At 43.2% G+C, this 21915-nt stretch overlaps 1 protein-coding gene across 1 annotated transcript in view; it reads left to right on the top strand.

Moving 5' to 3' along the window:
* Positions 1-5627: 5627 nt before the first annotated feature.
* The window catches only part of rspo3 (R-spondin 3), a 65196-nt gene continuing 48908 nt past the window's right edge, over positions 5628-21915 (top strand). Inside the window, exon 1 of the mRNA XM_078400167.1 lies at positions 5628-6621. Within this exon, the coding sequence (XP_078256293.1) occupies positions 6525-6621 (97 nt within the window). The 5' untranslated portion in view covers positions 5628-6524. The remainder of the gene's footprint in view (positions 6622-21915) is intronic.

The following is a 21915-nucleotide window of genomic DNA, read 5'->3' as shown; positions in this document are numbered from 1 at the left end:
TGGCAAATCAAAATGTGATGTTATCCATTTAACAGGTAGAACAGGATATAGAGTATTTTAAAATGGTGAATGTTGGTGTGCAGAGAGATCAAGGTATGTTGATTAAATAGATACAGAAAATAAACCTACAGAGCATGCATTAAAGAGGAAATGTCATGTTGGCATTCTTATAAGAGGGCTGGAGTACACAAATAAATAAGTCTTCTTGAGATTGTACAGGACTATGGTGAAAGCTTATTAGAAAATTGTGTGCCGTTTGGGTCTCTCATCAGAAGAGTGTAATTCCCGGGATGAGGGGCTGTCCTGTGAGGAGTGTTTGAGTAAGGTGAGCCTACAGTCACAAGAATTCAAAAGGGTGAAAAGAAAATGAATATATTGTTAAAATATGCAATAAAACAATATGTATTAATGTTTGATTTCATTGAAGTATACAAGTTTTTAAATGGGATTGAAAGGATAGACACCAAGAGCTTGTTTCCTCTCATGGGAAAGTCTAAAAACTAGGGGCATGAATCAATACAAGAGCCTGGCCATATAGACAATAGACAATAGGTAATAGGTGCAGGAGTAGGCCATTCGGTTCTTCAAGCCAGCACCGCCATTCAATGTGATCACGGCTGATTATTCTCAATCAGTACCCCGTTCCTGCCTTCTCCCCATACCCCCTGACCCTGCTATCCTTAAGAGCTCTATCTAGCTCTCTCTTGAATGCATTCAGAGAATTGGCCTCCACTGCCTTCTGAGGCAGAGAAATCCACAGATTCACAACTCTCTGACTGAAAAAGTTTTTCTTCATCTCTGTTCTAAATGGCCTACCCCTTATTCTTAAACGGTGGCCCCTGGTTCTGGACTCCCCCAACATTGGGAACATGTTTCCTGCCTCTAACGTGTCCAACCCCTTAATAATCTTATACGTTTCGATAAGATCCCCTCTCATCCTTCTAAATTCCAGTAGAATTAATATACGGAGAGATCCTTCAAATTCACAACCCTGGGAAGAGACAAATTTTGAGTATATTTAAGGCTGAGACTAACCAAGGTTAATTGGACACCAACGGAAACAAAGGAGAGGGAATGGGAATCAGTTGGGAATGTTGGACAAGGCACTGATCAATCAGAATCTACTAAACAACAAAGAAACAATGCAGAACCATATAACTTATTTTATATACCAAGTTGTTATGTTTTTAAGACAACATTTTAATGTTGTCTTACATGCTATTTATAATAAAATACTGGTGCTCAAAACAGATCAGACAGCATCCATACAAGGATAGAAATACCAAGCCAGGGGTCCAGCCTAAATAGTGCTGCCTAGGGGGTTGGAACCAGTTTATTCTGATGTTTTAGGAATTATTTCGACGGGTAGATCTTGAGCTAGGCTTTGTGGGCATACGGATGCAATTCATCATCCCATCTATAGTTGTATTATTGGGGCTTGGTAATAGAATGGTGAGAGAATACTTGATTTACCAGACTAGATGCCAAAGCTCCTTGTACCATTGATCCAGACAGATCAAATCCCACCCTACTGAAAGGGAATTTAAATAAATCTGGACCTCATAAAAACACAATGTTGACTTAAGTAACATTCACCATCAAATTACTAAAATAATCTAATGGATCCATATCTTTGAGCGAAGGATATCTGCTATTCTTTCCCTGGCTGGTTTATATGTGATTCCAGCCCCATTAATGTGATTGACCTTTAACTACCACCTCAACTTAAGAACAATGAGGGATGGAAATAGAGTGCCAATGTGCTCTATATGTGGTGAACAAATAAATAAACGTGCATTGAGGCAGATGTTCTGTTGAGATCCGTCTGAACCTGCCGGCAGATATCTTGTACTCTCAAGCTGATGCTAAGATGCAGGGCTCTCAGGATTTTGTATCTTCTGCCTGAGAGAAGAGAGGATGACCTGTGTGTGAGATGTCCGTGAGTATGTTGAAGGTATCACAAAATGCTGGAGTAACTCAGCAGGTCAGGCAGCATCTAGGCGAGAGGGAATGGGTAACATTTCGGGTCAAGACCCTTCTTCAGACTGATGTCAGGGGGGCGGGACAAAGAAAGGATATAGGTGGAGACTGGAAGACAGAGGGAGAACTGGGAAGGGGGAGGGGAAGAGTGGGACAGAGGGACTATCTAAAGTTGGAGAAGTCAATGTTCATACCGCTGGGCTGTAAGCTGCCGAAACGAAATATGAGGTGTTGATCCTCCAATTTCTGGCCTTCACAAAATGCTGGAGTAACTCAGCAGGTCAGGCAGCATCTAGGAGAGAGGGAATGGGTGAGGTTTTGGGTCGAGACCCTTCTCTGTGTCCTCTCTTCAACGAGAGTTTAGCAACATGCTCTCTGGCTGCTCCCCTCTGTGTCCTCTCTCCGTGATTATGTTGGTCTGCACAGTTGCTGAGAACACAGGGACTGGGTTTGCAATCAACCCAGTCACTTCCCATGGGTTCACTATCAGGAAGGCTGACCCGACGTCTGCAACGGTGAATGTGGGTTCAGGGGTAACCGAGGCTATCTGGGTGGGTCAATAGACAATAGACAATAGACAAGAGGTGCAGGAGTAGGGCATTCGGCCCTTCGAGCCAGCACCGCCATTCAATGTGATCATGGTTGATCATTCTCAATCAGTACCCCGTTCCTGCCTTCTCCCCATACCCCCTGACTCCGCTATCCTTAAGAGCTCTATCTAGCTCTCTCTTGAATGCATTCAGATAATTGGCCTCCACTGCCTTCTGAGGCAGAGAATTCCACAGATTCACAACTCTCTGACTGAAAAGGTTTTTCCTCATCATATCATATCATATCATATATATACAGCGCGGAAACAGGCCTTTTCGGCCCACCAAGTCCGCGCCGCCCAGCGATCCCCATACATTAACACTATCCTACACCCACTAGGGACAATTTTTACATTTACCCATCCAATTAACCTACAAACCTGTACGTCATCTCCGTTCTAAATGGCCTACCCCTTATTCTTAAACTGTGGCCCCTTGTTCTGGACTCCCCCAACATTGGGAACATGTTTCCTGCCTTTAACGTGTCCAACCCCTTAATAATCTTATACGTTTCGATAAGATCCCCATATAAGATTGTATAAGATCTTATACGTTTCGATCAAGAGTGCTTATCTGTCAGATGCACCAGATATAAACTGAATCCATGAAATTCTTAGTTTCTATAGCTTTACAGGCATTGTAGATGCACCAACAAATGAAAAAAAAAATACAATAAATCATCAGAGAATAGAAAGAAGGAACTGCTGATGCTGGTTCACACAAAAAAAAGACACAAGTGCTGGAGTAACTCAGTGGGTCAAGCAGCACCTCTGGAGAACATGGATCTACCTAGATTTCCTGTGTGGGTCAGGATCACCCAACTTGAATACTTCAGAAGTGGTCTTCACATGGGACTGGATCTCATGGTTTTCAGATGGCGAGCACTTAGATGTATTTATTTGGCATGATTGTTTTGCTTCAAGAGACCTGCTCAATATTCTGAACAGACAACCACCCCAATAGTGTGGCTCTTAAGGTCGTTCTGCTCAATTGTATGTTGTTGGTAGTCATCACATTATGTGAGGTGAATCATTCACAAGATTGTACAGTTGTACTGGTTGCATGGGGATCATGGTGGCAAAGCTACTTGTCAGGCAAATTAAAGGACTCAGAGAGCCCCAAATCTATACAGTGCCTTTGCTATGAATTCTAATTAAACATCATTGCACTGAAACATTAGATACAAATAACTGGAATAACTCAGTGGGTCAGGCAGCATCTCTGGAGAAAAGGAATAGGTGATGTTTAGGGTTCAGACCCTTTTTCAGACCTTTTCAGATCTCTAGAAGGGCCTTGACCAGAAACATCACCTATTCCTTTTCTCCAGGGATGCTACATGACCCACTGAATTACTCCAGCTTTCTGTCTATCTTCAAAGTAAACCAGCATCTGCAGTTCCTTCTGACACACTGAAACATTAACTTGGTTTATCTCTTTCCATGGATGTTGTCTCAACTGCTGGGCTTTTGCACCATTTCCTATGTCTACACTACTTAAAATGATCAAAACTCAATAAAATCAAAATAAGTTGACTGTTAGATGAAAACATAAGAAACTGCAGATGTTCGAATCTTAAGTAAAACACAAGGTGCTCATTGGGTCAGGCAGCAAATGTGAAATAAATGGATAGGGTTGTTTCTGGTCAGGGCCCTTCTTCAGACTGATTATAGTAGGAGGGAGAAAGCTGGAAAAGAGGTCGTGACTGGCCAAAGCCTGTTTAGTGACAGGTGGAACAGGTGAAAGGGGGTTGATTGGCTGATGGGGAGACAAAAGAGTATCAGATAAGGAAAACAGAGGAGTGAAATGTAAAGCCAGAAGGAGGAATTTAGGTGGAAGGGAAACGGGAGGTGGGGGGCAGGATAGTGGGAGAAATGGGTGCACACCAAGGTGAGGGGGAACACACGGAAAAGGGAGAGAGAAGGGGGGATGTTACTCAAAATTTGAGGATTCACTGCTCATTGCGTTGAGCTGTAAGCTTCCCAAGTGGGACATGACATGCTGTTTCACCAATGCCTCCGTAGATGCTGCCTGGCCCGCTGAGTTATTCCAACACTTTGTGTTTTACTGGAGTTGACTGTTACATTGATAATTCGCTTGAATTTGTTTTTTTTATATATATAATGGGAAGTTAACAGTAATTTCTCTAATTTCACGCAAAGAGCATCTACATCGATCTTGCTCTTAATTTCACGGTAGTACAAAAAATTAGCACGCAGTACTCCAAGGGGTACAACAACCGCACAGGTTTCATATGCATTCCACGGGACATATAAACCATTGGTTCATTACATGATTAACAAGCAATTTAAGTGGTTACGGACTGCGGGGCTGTATTTGTTCAGCTGTTTGGTATTGTTTTTGCTATTACTGCCAACAATTTCCCTGCTTCATGAATTCCGACGCATCAGAAGTTTGCTATGTGTTCCTTTAATAATCAAAATTTGATAAAAAATTAATAAAACATAATAAAAAAATATCCTCCTTTAAATACAGGCTTTTAAATGCACCCTTGAAAAGTGCATGGGTGCGGGCGAGATAGTGTGCACTGAAAACATAGCTGCAATAGCGACTGAATCATCCGCAAGTCCTCGTTTGTTCCGTTGTGTTCCTTTATTACCGATTCCTTTGCACGGAACAAGATTAATTTTCTTCTTCTCAATGTAAGGCTGTTATGTCCACTTTATTAATGGGTCTCTCTCTTCCCTTGGCGAGCGAAAATATTCTGGTGCAGATGGAATTACGTTGTGTGGCGTTCATGGGATAGTGTATTAACACTTTCTTCAAAGATATAAAATGACCACCACGACAACAGTCTATTAACTGTCTTCCAAGAAAGTGTGCGTGTGCGGTATTAGCGGAGCTAATGAAATCAGTGGAGAATTCAATCAGCAGAAGGGGCGAGGCCAGTCCATATTTACTGGGAAAAAAAGACAAATATAGTAGACAGAGCCTTATGCTGGTTAGTGGTGTTTCACAGCGCCAACTCGCGTCATATGATCGCCGGGTCCCGTTCCCTTTAGTCATATCGCCCTCAAGAGTGCGAAGGACAGCAACGCTGTGCTGAGAGAAATCTCAGCGCTCAGCTGCATGCACGCTTCACACCCACTCTCATTGAACGAGAGCAGGCAGCAACTCTGCAAATAACCTACAGATGTCCAGCGATTGGAAGTAATGACTGGTGCGGCTTCGAAGACGTGGAGCGCGGCACCGTGATTGGCATTATCGAGACCTCGGGCACAAGCAAGATCTCAACAATTTCCGTAATGCTGGAGAGGGCTTGGATTGGCTTATGCAGATTGCGGAAAGTCTGAATATATTTTCCATCGCCTTTTTCTTTAAAAGTGTTAAAGAGAAATGGCACAAAACCAAATCTGATTAAAAAAAACTGAAAGGCCTGTTTAGTTTTTAAAAAAATGGTTCTGTTCTTTCAGTTAGACTGCTGATCTATGATTTTTTCCTGTGATTTAAGGATCTGGATGAACTGCAATCAGATAGCTAGAACATTATTCCAGAAAGGCTTACCCAAGTTTTGAAAAAAAAAAATTGGCATTTGTTCAGACTGCTGAAAATTGGATGGCGGCTGTGAAGGTGTTAAATGTGACAGTTTTTAAGGGGTGTCGGCAGAGCAGATGTTGACGGGACCTGGGTCCGGGACTGTCCAATGCGTTTCTTTTTAAAGAGGTGAGACCCCGGCACTGCGAGTTCTATGAAGAGGGTTCCAAAACACTTGGCTGCAAGATGTTACATCCAATTCGGGCCAGTGATTCCGAGGCCCTCCATCAGATCTGTCTACAAGTTGTAGCATTATAGATTTGACTTTTTTTTTTGTTGCTCGCATCTGCATCAATAACCAGTGCCTGATTGTGCGGCCGAGGATATCCTGGAATTTCCCTCTCGAGTGTGCTCCGAGTTACTGCAGTAGTTGCTTTCAGGAGCCATCACCCGCAGGTTACTATGCAATTTCAACTGATTTCTGTGGTTCTAATTTTATTAAACTGTATGGAATACATTGGCAGCCAAAACGCCTCCAGAGGAAGGCGCCACAGACGAAGTAAGTTTGATTTTTTTTTAAATTACTGTTACACCTGTTTAAGTTTCCAACTACATTTATTTTCTTTATTCCCCCCGTCTGTACCTCAGATTCCCATTCAAATTGTGTCGTTTAAATTCAGACTTTCGTCAGTCTTTGTAGAGGATTTCAGTTAACTTTTCTGTCAGAGGATACTTCAATACGTTAATTGTAATAATCGCTAAACAGTGCTTGATCTTCATGAGATACTCTTTTTTAAAAAAAGTATCCTTAGTTCCCATTTGCCACTCTCCCAATCCGTTGAAACGAGGCTCCCAGGGCCAGTGGGGGAAAAATAATGATTAAAACTGTAGTGAGCTTAATACAATTTCGCCATTGGTTTCAAACAGCGGCGGGATTCCTTTCACAACGAGACGCTTGTCAATTACAGATCATTTTCAACGCTGAGCAATCAGCGAACCAATGACTCGGGGTAGATGTCAAACCAGTAATTTTCTGATTTTAATAGCTAGTTAAAAAAAAAAAACAGCTTTACAAAAAAGAATGGAAGAGGTAACTGAAGGGGATCGATGGAACTTTGTTGGAGATGTTTAATTAAATAAAGCTAACTGGATATTGTGGATCCCTGTCCTCTTCTCCCGGAGTTTCGACTAGGTGTGAACTGCCTTAAGTTGAAACCATCCTGAGTACCTGCCAAGCGATCCATATGGCAATACACATTGCCACCACCCAAATGCTCAACATCAGCCTTTATTCGCACGAGAATATTTCGAGAAAAAAAAACTTGTAGGTCAAGGGTATGGGTAATCAGTTCACCAAAGTCGGACTATTAAACGCTTATTTCTTCATCAGATGGAGCTTTGCGGCTGAGAACGTGTTTTGTATTTGACACTTCGCTTATCGCCCTGAGATCGCGAAGCTAATGTGCTTCTTCTGTTTGACTGCAGACTATTTCTTTGGTCAACTACATGTAATCTGAAACTTACTGAAACATACTGACAGACACTCCTCGCAGCTGGACTTCTACCCCTTAGTGCAGTGTGTAAACTGAAATAGAATATATCTACAACATGCTTCCATAAAATTAAGATGTTAGACGCTGGTCAGGATGTTTATTTTCTTTGGGATGAAAGTATTCATAACACTCTATCCGTTAATGTCATTCAATATCAAATGCCAAAAGTTTGTTGGTTAAACGCAAGACACTGTGTTGAGGAAGATCCAAACATATTTTGCAGATGATTATTATAGATTCAGGAAGATTGATTAAACTATTGGTTTTTTTCTTCTAAATAAGAGATGGATCGGGTTTACCGTTTGCCGATTTTAGCACATCTCATTCACGGCCCAGTCTTATTAATTACAGATCTTACTAAATCTAGGAAGAAATAGCCCCATCATAATTAAATCAGTGATCAAAATCTGGATAAACTCTTTCTTACGCTTGAAGTTTCCCATCTTCGTGTGGTCATCTGTGATCACATGGCCCAAACTGAGCGCCCTTCTCGTGTTGAGACTTTCGGAAGAAAACACAATTGTAAAGCAACCAGAGCTCAAGATGCGGCTATCTAAAAGCTTTCACCCCTCCCCCCATACCACATTTTTAAAAAAGACAGCCCATCTGGTATGTGCACGTTATCCTCTTTGCGTGTGAAGATGTTTCTTGTTTCTCTTTTTTGAACATATCTTTGCTTTCAATATCTCAGAAACGCATAACTTAGTGGCGACTACTTCCGCACCTAATTCCACGTAAAGAAATAGTTTACATGCCATTGACTGCAAGCCAGTTCACATTGTCATCATCTGTTATTACTGGGAATCAAGGGGAAAGATGCGAAGCCAAGAAAGGCGAAGAGGTAGATCACGTATCGTGTACTACTGTGCAGCTTTGGATTTTACAAATCCAGGTAACAGGAGAAAAAAAGTCAAAATATTACTTTTCAATCCTGTGACTAAGTTACTCAAAAGGCGAGAGTTTGAATCTTGAGTTCAACGGGCAATGGGTGGGGAGGCGGGGGTAGGGGTGGGAAGAAGCAGCGCCCGGAGAAGCGATCGTTGGAAGGAGAGAAGAAAGTTCACTGACCAAGAGAACATTAATGAATGAAGCACTAGGGATGGGATTCGTCCAAGAGGAGTCAGTGAGCGACGAGACTAAACCCTTACTGCATATGACACATTAGCCAACAATCCTAACCACACCGTACCTCTGGGAACATCATTCATATTCGGGCTTTACACGCCCTGTACTGTGGGACCCCAAACCAGGCTTAGTTGTGAGCGCTGTCGCTCCGGCCTCTTTAAAATGCCGTACGGGTGAAGCAACTTCTCAGCACTTCACTTTTGTGGGACCGGTGCTGGGGAACAGCATCTACAAATGGGAGAATGGGACCAGTCGCTGGGGTTCTATTTCACATTCACTGCGCCGTGTTTGAGGTCTCCCAACCCCCCTGCCCACGTGCCTTGCCCTGCAGTAGCTAGCGGCTCTCGGGGGAGGATTCCTGAAGAGTTAGCTCGCCTGTTGCCGAGGATCATTCCCGCGGACTGGCTGCGCCAGTAAACACCGTTCGAAGGCCTGTCCTGAGCTCAGACTTGGTTTTCGTTTTCATTAATGTCTGTGATCCTTTTAAACCCACACCTACTGCGACATCTTGCGTCGTAAAAATGTTATTTCTAAACGTGCTGGCGAGAGGAGCGCCTTATGTAGGGGCATGTCCTACTATCATGTTACTAGACACTCCCTGAAAAAATTGACCCGTTTACATAGAGACCTGAAATTCCATTAAAGCCTATAGGAAGCATTTTGTTTAATCAAGTCTTTAATTAGTCAATATAATCACTGTTCTCAGACCATTGCGATTCTGGTGAGGAAAGTTTTATTTTCTAACACAGATAACGCTGACCTTAGTAGAAATTGTATAAGCAATGTTAACTCTGTGAAGGTAACAACAATCAGTATTCAGGATTATTTTGTTGGAAACGTGCGATCAGCACTTCAGAAATGTATCATGTTAAAATAGTCAGAAAGTGAATTGAATCTGATTAATCTTATTTTAGATATCTTAATTCTGTCGAGTTGATACGACATTTTATCTCGTTTTAGCTTTGTGGGCTTAGAGAGAGTTAGGATTTAAAGCCAGGCCCGAAGAGCTCACACACCCCCTGTAAAGATGCTGGTTTTGAAAGCCCACTATCTCCGAAAGTAATCACGCAAGAGGAAGAGCGCGTATGCGCTTCTTTCCCTTCACTTGAGTTAATTTTCTAAACCAAATCAAAACATGTTTTAGAAATGCAATGGATCTTTTGACCGCAGGCAGCTCCCCCTTTGCTTTATGAAGAGGGCGGAGGCCACCTGCGAATGAAGAGGGCGGAGGCAAGCCTCATTAGAAACCCTGCTCCCAATTCTCTCGTCTAATCATGTGCGAGTTTATTAGTGTGAGGTCGTTCAGCAGAAATGGATCTGTGCTCTTCGGTTTCGGCTGGAGACGTAGCGGCTTTTACTGGTTTCTTTGATAAACTCCACTTACTCTTTAAACAATCCAACCAAACTCGCGGGATGGACCGAGTATTTACTAATGTTCTGATGCTGACATGGTCGCTTAGTGGCCTCAGCAATGATTAATTGGGGGGTGATATCGTCCGGTCCTTGGTATTAAATGTCTAGTGATTTTTATATCTGTGCTTGGTCGATGTAAATATAATGAACTTGCGGGCGTTTGAATGATGCACACGGCAGCAAAAGATTAGCCTTGGGGTAAAAGTCAGAATCATTCCCAAATGGCTAAAGTCCTCGATGAGAGGAAATTGTCTCCAATCCCATTGGATTTGCCTGACATTGAGCCGATGATTAACATCACAGCTGAGATTCAATTGCCTTCAAAGCACTCAAAACTTAACACAATTACACCGAGAATCCGATCTGTGAGGCATGGTTCCGATTGCAAAATCAGGAACTTGAACAGATCGTCTTACACCGGGATATACCCCTACCATTAAAACAAGGTTTATACCGTATAGAAGAGCTAGTCGTAAATATGGGACGAAAGGTTGTGTGAAGCATTGTGGGTTTTTTTTAAACCTAATCTACCATTTAACTAACACAGCCACCCACCCACCTGTCCCTCGATTAAAACTTTTAATTGTGTCATTTTAAAGCAAGAATATTTATCTCGAAGCCGTGTGGAGAATGATAAGTAATAATCGTTGAGAAGGTTTTTGGAGTCTTAGTGACTGGTGCTAGGCATACATACAGACATACTACTGTGGTATCGACGCCCGCTTACTGCACGTATTTGCATTATAAGTCAGAAACTGTTGTTTCAGATTTTTTCCCAAGATGATGTCCATTTTGGCAAGATATTTGAACCCTTTGTGGTGATTTGAATTGGACGCCATTGGTGGAAAAGATGTGGAGAAATCATCTTCCCCACAGTAGCACCAACCCTACCTACCCAGGCCCTGAATCTTTCCTCATCCTTCGATCCACAAACGTTTAGCAACAACCGACCGGCTCAAGATTGCAAGAATCTTGATTTGAGTGCAGGACCCAATTCAAATGTGTTCACTTACAAGCAGGAATTAAACGCAGATTAATGAAAAAACACATTCGCATGTCACCAAAATGAACAGTTTCTAAGGACCTGAACTCCATAAATAACATCCCCACAGCTGGTTTGCTTGTTTAGAAATAAACGTTTGACGCATGTTCATGGAAAATGTCTGCTGATTTAATTTTTTTACAACCAGTATTCGGATAACCTTATTTGATTCCCAGTCTTGTCCGGATGCTATTAGTACCATGCCCTCTACAAACAGGGATTTTGCTATGCTGGGCAAAGCACACAGTGCTGGAGGATCTCAGCGGGCTGGGGTAAAATTCCAAACCAATTTCTCCCCACCCCACTCTTTATTCCTAATTAATTTCACCGTGGGAAATACATTTTTTTAGCCTTTTCAAAACTCAACAGTTGTATAACATTGTCTAGTTCTTTTTTTGTGCAGCGTTTTGCTCCGCTTATTGCTTCCACTGACATTTTGGGCAATAAAAGTGATTCATAGCGTTCTTCTTCGAGCCCTGGGATGGTGAGGTCCAAACACAACAACAGTTCCTATTACAATATCAACATTGCTTTTTTTTTTGCACAAGTTGGACAGCCAATGTCTGTGGTCCTCTGGGCAATGTTCATTTGGATCGTCATGGAAGGTTGAAATATTAACATTTGCTTTAATAATCTTTGGTTAACTTATACCTGTTTTTTGAAAGGGCGAGAAAGACACACAATTGTCACTTTAAAAAAAAAATATTGTCATACACCTTGAATCGAGTATGTAGGAAAGACGATATGTCTACTTTAAGTTTGGGGACTCCCACTGCCGCGGTGTATACAAGATCCATTGTCCAGGGCAGAATACATACAGATTGAACGCTTTACCAGTTTTCTGCATTTAATGTAAATTTATGGACGGGTCAAAGTTGTCACTGATGTTTAAAGTGTAACTTTTGTTTACATTTGTTCCCAGTAATAAATACACGTGAATCGCACCATTTGCTAATATTGCAGTACTGGTGCTTTAAACAACCCCCGCTCTCTGTTGGAACTTGCCATATAAATGTGTGATGGGTCCACTGAGACCTGAATCCACAAGCCGCTTGCTTACCCTGTGCATTCGCTTCCAGATACCGCGTTCTCAATTGCATCGCATGAGATCCCCAGAACAATCGGTCCATTTAAATATGACTGAGGTATTCCTTAAAAAGGGGATATTGCTATATCTGCCGAGTAACTCTTGCAGGGAGACGGGACAACCTCGCGTCAGGGAAAATGATGGATATTTAATGCAAATCAATCCCAAGTGATCGGTCCCGTGCTCGTGAAATTACGCGTGCGGTGTAAATGGACAACAGTCAATGTTCACAGGGTGCATTATGAACTCCACCAAGTGCACCTGATCGAAGGCAAAACTGAATTAGCGCCTGCTTAAACCTCGGGACAAACGTTAAGCGAAAATTCGTACATGCCTTTCAGCTTTGCGGAGATTTAATTATCATCTTATACCGAGACAAAGTGGAAGTTGAATACAAAATACTTTCCGAGCCCACTCTAGTTGAACAGCGCGAGACCCCTGCAGGAAGCCAATGCAAATTGCTTTGAGGTTAGAGCGGGTAGAGTCTTAAGTTCACTTATGATGTGATAAAGGTTTGAAAATACGCAGAAAGTTGGCTGTGTATTTGAGGCTTGATAAATTTTGTGTTGCGCCTTTTTTTTTTTTAAGAAGATAGAAGCCGCATACTCCCTGGAGCCAGCTCCGCCGTTCAATAAACCACCGCTGATGTGATCTTGGCTTCAGTTCCGATTTCCTGTCTGTTCCCCATAACCCTTGATTTCCTAATAGACTATCTGTCTCAGCATTGAATATATTCAATCATTTAGCATCAACAATTCTCTTGAGACAGAGGATTGCAAAGACACTCCGCAAGAACTTCCTCTTCATTTCCATTTTCAATGTGAGAACCCCTAAAGCTGAAACGACGCCCCCTAGGTTTAGATTATACCACGAGAGGAAACATACTCCCAGCAACGTTTTGATGTCTGTGAAAATCTGTATCTTAGCACGTGGTGTGTAAGCGTATTAAAATAATTATTTATAGTAAGCAGACACTGGCCTTGGACGAAAAGAAAGGTTTTTGTTTCCTTAGTTTTATCAGGGGTAGTTCCCTGAGCTACCAATGCTGGCCTTTAAATGAGTGGATAGGTAATTATTCCCAAACTTCATAATCATTGCCAATGGAAATTTATGAACGGTCATTTAAATTGACAGGAAGTGCAACCCATCTTAAATTTCCCTTCTTCAGTAAGTTATCTTGCCCTCTCTAGTCAAATAAAAGCTACAAAACGGAGTCCCGGGTTCTCACAAGGCTTTGGGCTCCAAATTATCTATTTAAGCTGCAATGCATCCACATGTTCACTGCAAAGACACTTCGATTTTCTGATTTTTTTCCCCACTTGCATTGGATTTCCATGGGTTGCTCAGTTATATTTAATTGAATCTTTTTCTAATTAACTTGAGGCTTTGTTTAGAAGTCGATGTTCTCAGGAAACAGTTCTTTAAAAATCAGATGGAACCAACGAGCCTTTGTGGAACTCACTTCATTGAAGTATTTATTTTCACTTTAATTACCACTTCATCTTTGAGGCAAGCTCCGAATTATCTATTTAATTCAAAATAAATTTCAAATGATAGGTTGGATAATTATCTTGACTTAGTTTATCTAAAAGGAAACCCTGAAAAGATTGAAAACTTCAAAATGTTTTACATCTTAAATAAATTGGATCTATATATTTTTTTTACCACATGAAACATGTTAACATCTTAACATATGGTTTAAAGTCATTGACTTCAAACTGGTCTGCTAGATATTTTATTCATGTTTTCTGGATGTGGGAGCAACCAGCAAGGGCAGTATTTATTGCCCATCTCTAATTGCCCTTAAAAAAATTATAGTGATTTTTCTGATAATCTGATGATGATTATCCCACAGTTCCATTGCGGTCAAGCGTTCCAGGATTTAGACCCAGCAATGAAGAGAATATTTCTCCATATTAGGATAGTATGCAAACTTGAGAAGAACCAGTTGGTGTTCTCATGTACCAACTGCCCATGTCCTTCTTAGTGATAGAGGTCATGGGTTTGGGAGGTCAGTAATAGAATAACCTAGGTGAGTAATTGAGTATTTGGTAGATGGTACACACTGAGATAATATGTATCATTGTTGATGCATACTTTAAGATGGTGCATGGGTTTCCAGCCAAATGGACTCCCTTTTCCAGGATATTATTGAACTTGTGTGTTGGGCTTCACTTGTGCAGCTAATTGGTGAGTATTCTTCCATCACACCCTGACTTTGCCCCTTGTAGATACTGGAATGAATTCAGTGTGTCAGTAGGAGAGCTTTACTTCTGAAGAAGGGTTAGACAATAGACAATAGGTGCAGGAATGGGCCATTCGGCCGTTCGAGCCAGCACCGCCATTCAATGTGATCATGGCAGATCATTCTCAATCAGTACCCTGTTCCTGCCTTCTCCCCATACCCCCTGACTCAGCTATCAGAAAGGTCTCGACCCGAAACGTCGCCCATTCCTTCTCTCCTGAGATGCTGCCTGACCTGCTGAGATGCTGCCTGACCTGCTGGAGTATGTGACTGTTAAATGCAGGCCCATTTATCTCCCTAGAGAGTTTACTGTTGTCATGATAACTGCTGTGTACATACCACCGGATGCTAATGCTAACTCGGCTATCGGATATTTGTATGGTAGCACTAGCAGTCAACAGAGCATATATCCTGACGGTGTTCACATCATAGCAGGGGACTTTAACCACGCGGACTTGAAGAAAATGCTCCCCAAATTCTATCAGCATGTTAAATGTGCTACAAGAGGAGCTAACACACTGGACAAGGTCTACTCCAACATCAAGCTGGGCTACAGGGCTAGACAACTACCACACCTGGGTCAGTCGGACCATATGTCCCTGTTTTTAATTCCTGCATATGCCCCCCTCAGGAAAACCGCTCCTACCATCACAAAGACCATCACAACTTGGCCTGATGGTGCATCTCAGCAGCTGCAGGACTGCTTCGACAGGACCAACTGGGATGTGTTTGAACACCGGGACCTGGAGGTGTTCACAGACAGTGTACTATGTTACATTAAAAACTGCATGGACACTGTCACAGTGGACAAACGCATCCGGGTCTACCCCAACCAGAAGCCCTGGATGACCCGGGAGGTCCAGCGGCTGTTAAAAGAGAGGAACACTGCTTTTAGGTCTGGCGATAGGGCTTTATACAGCATGGCCCGAGCTAACCTGAAGAGAGGCATCAGAGAGGCCAAATTAGACTACAGGAGGAAGATAGAGGACCACCTGGACAGTAACAACAGCAGGCAGGTGTGGCAGGGGATCCAGTATCTAACCAACTATAAGACCAACCTTGGAGCTGCTGAAGGTGACGCCTCGTTGGCAGAGGAGCTGAACCTCTTCTTTGCTCGCTTTGAAGTGGAGCCACCCGAGACAGCCATATCACACCACATGGTCCACAGCAGCCTAACCCTCAAGATAGAGGAGCATGAGGTGAGGCGCACGCTGCGGGCCATCAATCCAAGGAAGGCTACTGGACCCGACGGCGTCTCTGGACGCGTGCTGAAGGACTGCGCTGACCAGCTGGCTGGAGTCTGTACGAGGATTTTCAACCAGTCTCTGGCCCAGTCCACTGTTCCATCCTGTCTGAAGTCCGCAATCATAGTCCCCTTGCCCAAAAAACCCCACATTTCCAGCCTCAACGACTACCGGCCAGTCGCACTCACACCAGTGGTGATGAAGTGTTTTGAAAAACTGGTCCGGGGTCATATCACATCACTCCTGCCCCGAAGCTTTGACCCCCACCAGTTTGCGTACAGAGCGAATAGATCCACAGAGGACGCTATAGCCACAGCCCTCCATGCTGCACTGTTCCACCTGGAGCAGCCGGGGAGCTATGTGCGGATGCTCTTTGTGGACTACAGCTCTGCCTTTAATACAATCCTTCCCCATAAACTGGTGGACAAACTGGGGGACTTGGGACTTCCACACTCCACCTGCATGTGGATAAATAGCTTCCTGTCAGCTCGCAGCCAGAGAGTCAGAGTGGGCCATCACACATCCACGGCCCTCAGCCTCAGTACCGGCTCTCCACAGGGCTGCGTGCTGAGCCCCCTGCTCTACACCATCTATACACATGACTGCACCCCCGCCCACCACAGCAACACCATTGTCAAATTTGCGGATGACACTACGGTGGTGGGACTCATCACCGGGGGGGACGAGTACGCCTACCGGGATGAGGCGGAGCAGCTGACAGTGTGGTGTGGAGAAAATAACCTGCTCCTCAACACCTTAAAGACAAAGGAAATAATAATAGACTTTAGAAAGAATAAAACGGACATGGTACCATTATCTATCAGAGGGGAATGTGTGGAGAGGGTGGCGGATTTCCGCTTCCTGGGAATCCATATTGAGGAGGACCTGACGTGGAGCGTGAACACCTCTGCGCTGCTGAAAAAGGTCCAGCAGAGACTGCACTTCCTGAGGGTGCTCAGGAAGAATAACATCACTCAGAGACTGCTGTTGTCCTTTTATCGGTGCTACATTGAGAGCATCCTAACATACTGTGTATGCGTATGGTACACCAGCTGCACAGCGGCTCAGAGGAAAGCGCTCCAGAGGGCCATTGACAACGCCCAGAGGATTGTCGGCTGCCCTCTACTTACCTTGGAGGACTTACACAGTTCCCGCTGCATCAAAAAATCCCAGAGTATTATAAAGGACATTTCCCACCCCGGACACTCCCTGTTTGAACTGTTACCGTCAGGCAGACGGTACAGATCTACAAGGACAAGGACAAACAGATTTAAAAATAGTTTTTACCCCACTGCTATAAAGGCACTAAATGTAGCCGCCAAGGAACGCAGGGGCGATACATAATAAGAGACTGTGAAATCGACAGAAGGATGTAGGGTTGGGTGTTTATGCGTGCTATTTTCATGATATTTATTTTAGTTGTTTATCTGTTTTAAAATATTTTACCTTGTATGTATCGTTAGCTTTTAGAAATGTTTGAATGGTGCACTGACTGGCTGACATTTTACAATTTCGTTGTACATGGCTCATGTTACAATGACAATAAAGGAACTATTCTATTCTTACTCCAGCATTTTGTGAATAAATACCTCCGCTATCTTTAAGAGCTCTATCTCTTGAATGCATATGGAGAATTGGCCTCCACTGCCTTCTGAGGCAGAGAATTCCACAGATTCACAACTCTCTGACTGAAAAAGTTTTTCTTCATCTCCGTTCTAAATGGCCTACCCCCTATTCTTAAACTATGGCCCCTTGTTCTGGACTCCCCGAACATTGGGAACATGTTTCCTGCCTCTAACGTGTCCAACCCCTTAATAATCTTATACGTTTCGATAAGATTCGACCCAAAACATGCCCATCGATCCCCTCCGCCGATGCTGCCTGACCTGCACATTTTGTTTTGCTCAGTGCATCAGTAGGTGGAGATACGATGTACCAAATGTAGTCTAAAGTGCTGTTGTCGTCTCATCATTTATATCCCATTGTGGCAGTAATGCCATTGAATATCGAGGGTAGGTAGATAAACTCTTGATGGAGATAGTCCGCTTGGCACTTGTGCCAATAATATTAATTGCCACTTATCAGCCCATACTTCAATGCTGTCTAGGTTTTGTTGCTTCATTTGCAGAAGAATTGAAAGTAGGATTAAACATTGTCAGTCATCAGAGAATATTCATATTGGGCCTACAATACTGTTCTGAGGAACTCCTGCAATGTTATCTTAGGATTGGATTGATGGACATTCGAAAATTAAGGTCGTTCTCATGTGCAAAGTGTTACTCCATCATTAGGGTGTTTCCCCCCGGATTTCCATTCATTTCAGTTTCACCAGAACTCCTTTTCTCTGGAGCCTCGGAGGTTGAGAGGAGACTTGATACAAGTAAAACAATTATGAAATGTACAGATCGGGTAGACCCAGAACCTTTTGCCAGGCTGCAATTGTCAAAGACTAGCGGGCATAAATTTAAGGTGAGAGGGGCAAAATTTGAAGGAAATTACAGGGCAAGTTTTTTTAAACAGAGTGTGATGGATGCCTGGAAAGTGTTGGCAGGGGTGATGGTGGAGGCAGATAAAATAGTGGCAATTAAGAGTTTTTTAGATAAGCACAAGGATATGCAGGGGATGGAGGGATATGGATCATATGCAGGCAAAGTTTCATTTGGAATCATGTTCAAAATGGACTGTGGGTGGAAAACCCTGTTCCTGTGCTGTACTGTATGCTGTATTGTACTATGTACTTCCTTAAGTGTAAGAAAATAACTGCAGATGCTGGTACAAATCAAAGGTATTTATTCACAAAATGCTGGAGTAACTCAGCAGGTCAGGCAGCATCTCAGGAGACAATGAATGGGCGACATTCCGGGTCGCGACCCTTCTTCAGACTCATGTCAGGGGGGCGGGACAAAGGAAGGATATAGGAGGAGACAGGAAGACAGTGGGAGATCTGGGAAGGGGGTGTGGAAGAGAGGGACAGAGGAACTATCTAAAGTTGGAGAAGTCAATGTTCATACTACTGGGCTGCAAGCTGCCCAGGCGAAATATGAGGTGCTGTTCCTCCAATTTCCGGTGGGACTCACTATGGCACTGGAGGAGGCCCATGACAGAAAGGTCAGGCTGGGAATGGGAGGGGGAGTTGAAGTGCTCAGCCACCGGGAGATCAGATTGGTTAATGCGGACTGAGCGCAGGTGTTGAGCGAAGTGATCGCCGAGCCTGCGTTTGGTTTCGCCGATGTAAATAAGTTGACATCTGGAGCAGCGGATGCAATAGATGAGGTTGGAGGAGGTGCAGGTGAAACTCTGTCTCACCTGGAAAGACTGTTTGGGTCCTTGGATGGAGTTGAGGGGGGAGGATGGGGTGGTTTGGGTAGGAAGGGACGAGTGGACCAGAGAGTTACGGAGGGAACGGTCTCTGCGGAACGCAGAAAGGGGAGGGGATGGGAAGATATGGCCAGTGGTGGGGTCCCGTTGTAGGTGACGGAAATGTTGGCGGTTGATTTGTTGGATACGCTGGCTGGTGGGGTGGAAGGTGAGAATGAGGGGGATTCTGTCCTTGTTACGAATGGGGGGAGGGGGAGCAAGAGTGGAGCTGCGGGATGTAGAAGAGACCCTAGTAAGAGCCTCATCTATAATGGAAGAGGGGAAGCCGCATTTCCTGAAGAATGAGGACATCTCTGATGCCCAAGTGTGAAACACTTCATCCCAGGCGCAGATGCGGCGTAGACGGATGAATTGGGAGTAGGGGACACACTCAGTTAATTGTTGCTTCCATGTTACATTTGGAATCTAGCTCTGGTGCTGGTGTGATGAGTTCTGGAGCTGATTGGTCCTGGGTGAAACGCAAGCTGCTCCGTGAGCAGATTATTAAAGAATAATTAGTTGAATTGGATTTGTTTAGCCTTTGGGACAGAATGCACCTCAGCGATTTTCACATTATCAAATAGATTCCAGTATTATAACTCTGCAGTGTAAGTCTTCATTACTGCAGCTGAGATGTTTGCCTTAAAGATCATTGAAAGTGTTGCCACAGGAATTTCTGTAAACAATTATGGTAGAGATAAGGCAGTTACATAAGCTATTCTTATTTTGCGTTAAGATAGTACTAAAAACTTTGTTGGATATTTTGAGGCCCATCACGGTCAAAGCAGAGAAAAAGATTTTGCCCAAACACAGATACTTAATGGATATACTAAAGAAAGCATTCACAGTGCACTGATTCTTTTTCCATTGCAATTATTTGTATACATTTTTAGTGCTATCCAATTAAAACAAGTCGCAACACCATAATCCTTTATGTCACCAAGACTCTCTAGTTCTATTTCCATAACATAGGACAAAGCACAGGATAGCTTGGGAACTGCCTTCAGCCCACAATATCCATGCCAAACATTATGTCAGGTTAATCCGATCATCTCTGTTTGTACATGATCCACAGTTCTGCATTCCTTGCATATCTATGTGCTTATCTAAAAGCTTCTTAAATGCCAATATTGTATCTGCCACCACCACCACTCTCTGGCAGCTTTCTCCAGAAACCCACAATCTTCTGTACAAAATAATTGCCCCACACATCTTCTTTAAACTTTGCCCCTCTCACCACAAAGCTATGGCTTCTTGGCCTTGACATTTCCATCCTGGAAAAAATGTTCGAAAACCAGTTTTTCCAACCTTTCTTTATAGCTAATACTCTCTTATCAATCCAGGCAGCATTCTGGCAAACCTCTTCTGCACCCTCTCCAGAGCCTTCATATCCTCCCTATAATGGGTCGACCAGATCTGCACACAATACTCCAAATGAGGCCTAACCAAACTCATGCCTTCTCCTTGGCTACCTTCTATTATAGATAGGAACAAGGAACTTCATTCATGTAATAAGGTAAAATTACATATAAACTGGACCCTCAAATATATCCAAATCAATTGATACAGACATGATTGCAATACACAAATCTATACTAGATTTTAAATATACTTCAGTATCTGATCATTGACCTCATCTACTTTTCCACCCAATTTCAAAATCCTTTGATTGCCTTTGTATCTAATAATCAAGAGAGAGCTGGATTTAGTTCTTAGGGCTAGTGGAATCAAGGGATATGGGAAAAAAGCAGGAACAGAGTACTGATTTTGGATGATCAGCCATGAGCATGTTGGCTCGAAGGGCCAAATGACCAACTCCTGCACCTATTTTTTCTATGTTTCTATGTTTTTTAACTTTGAATTTACACAATCACAAAGACATTGAAGGTACAATAATCCAAGGATTCACAACCTATTGAGAGAACACATTTCCTCCTGGGTATGATGGGTGGCCTCTTATTCTAAGACCCCTAATTCTAGACTCTCCACCTGAGGGAGCTAACTTTGCAACATTGGCTATGCCAAACTCTCTCAGGACTCTATTGTTCTTCTATTAAATTCCTTCTAACTCTAAATCTAGTGGGCCCATGATATTCAATCACTCTTCATAAGGCTACCTATTCCCATGGGATTGAATCTTCATCGTGTCAAGGTAAGTGTAATATTTTCAGTAGGGAGTGTAAACTGCAGAGAGTTTTGTAGTTGTGAACGCCAGGTGTAGCCTCACTTAAGTCTGTCCAATTGTATCCAGACCTTTTGCAATAGGCTACATCTGCATGTTAACTGTGTTTATGTACAAACAAATCTAAATTCTTTGGAGAATCATACTTTGTTCTCTTTCTAATTTGATAATTATTCTTCTGACCTAAATGAAGAACATCACATTTATATTGTGATATATTTGCCCATATTACTTATTGTCTTGGGAAAGAACTGCAGATGCTGGTTTAAATCGAAGGTAGACACAAAATGTTGGAGTAATTCAGCAGGTTAAGGCGGACCGAGTGGAGGTTCAGCAAAACGATTGCCGAGCCTGCGCTTAATCTTGCCGATGTACAGAAGTTGACACCTGGAACAGTGGTCAGCGAAACGATCGCCGAGTGAGCCGAACATCGGAGAGGCCAAGCGCAAGATCGGCGATCATTTCACTGAACACCTCCGCTCAGTCCGCCTTAACCTACCTGATCTTCCGGTTGCTCAGCACTTTAACTCCCCCTCCCATTCCCAATCTGACCTTTCTTTCCTGGGCCTCCTCCATTGTCAGAGTGAGGCCCAGCGCAAATTGGA

Source organism: Rhinoraja longicauda, chromosome 5 (assembly GCF_053455715.1).
Source record: "Rhinoraja longicauda isolate Sanriku21f chromosome 5, sRhiLon1.1, whole genome shotgun sequence".
NCBI lineage: Eukaryota > Metazoa > Chordata > Chondrichthyes > Rajiformes > Arhynchobatidae > Rhinoraja > Rhinoraja longicauda.
The sequence above is the reverse complement of the archived record's forward strand: the minus strand, read 5'-3'. Positions and strand labels throughout refer to the sequence as shown.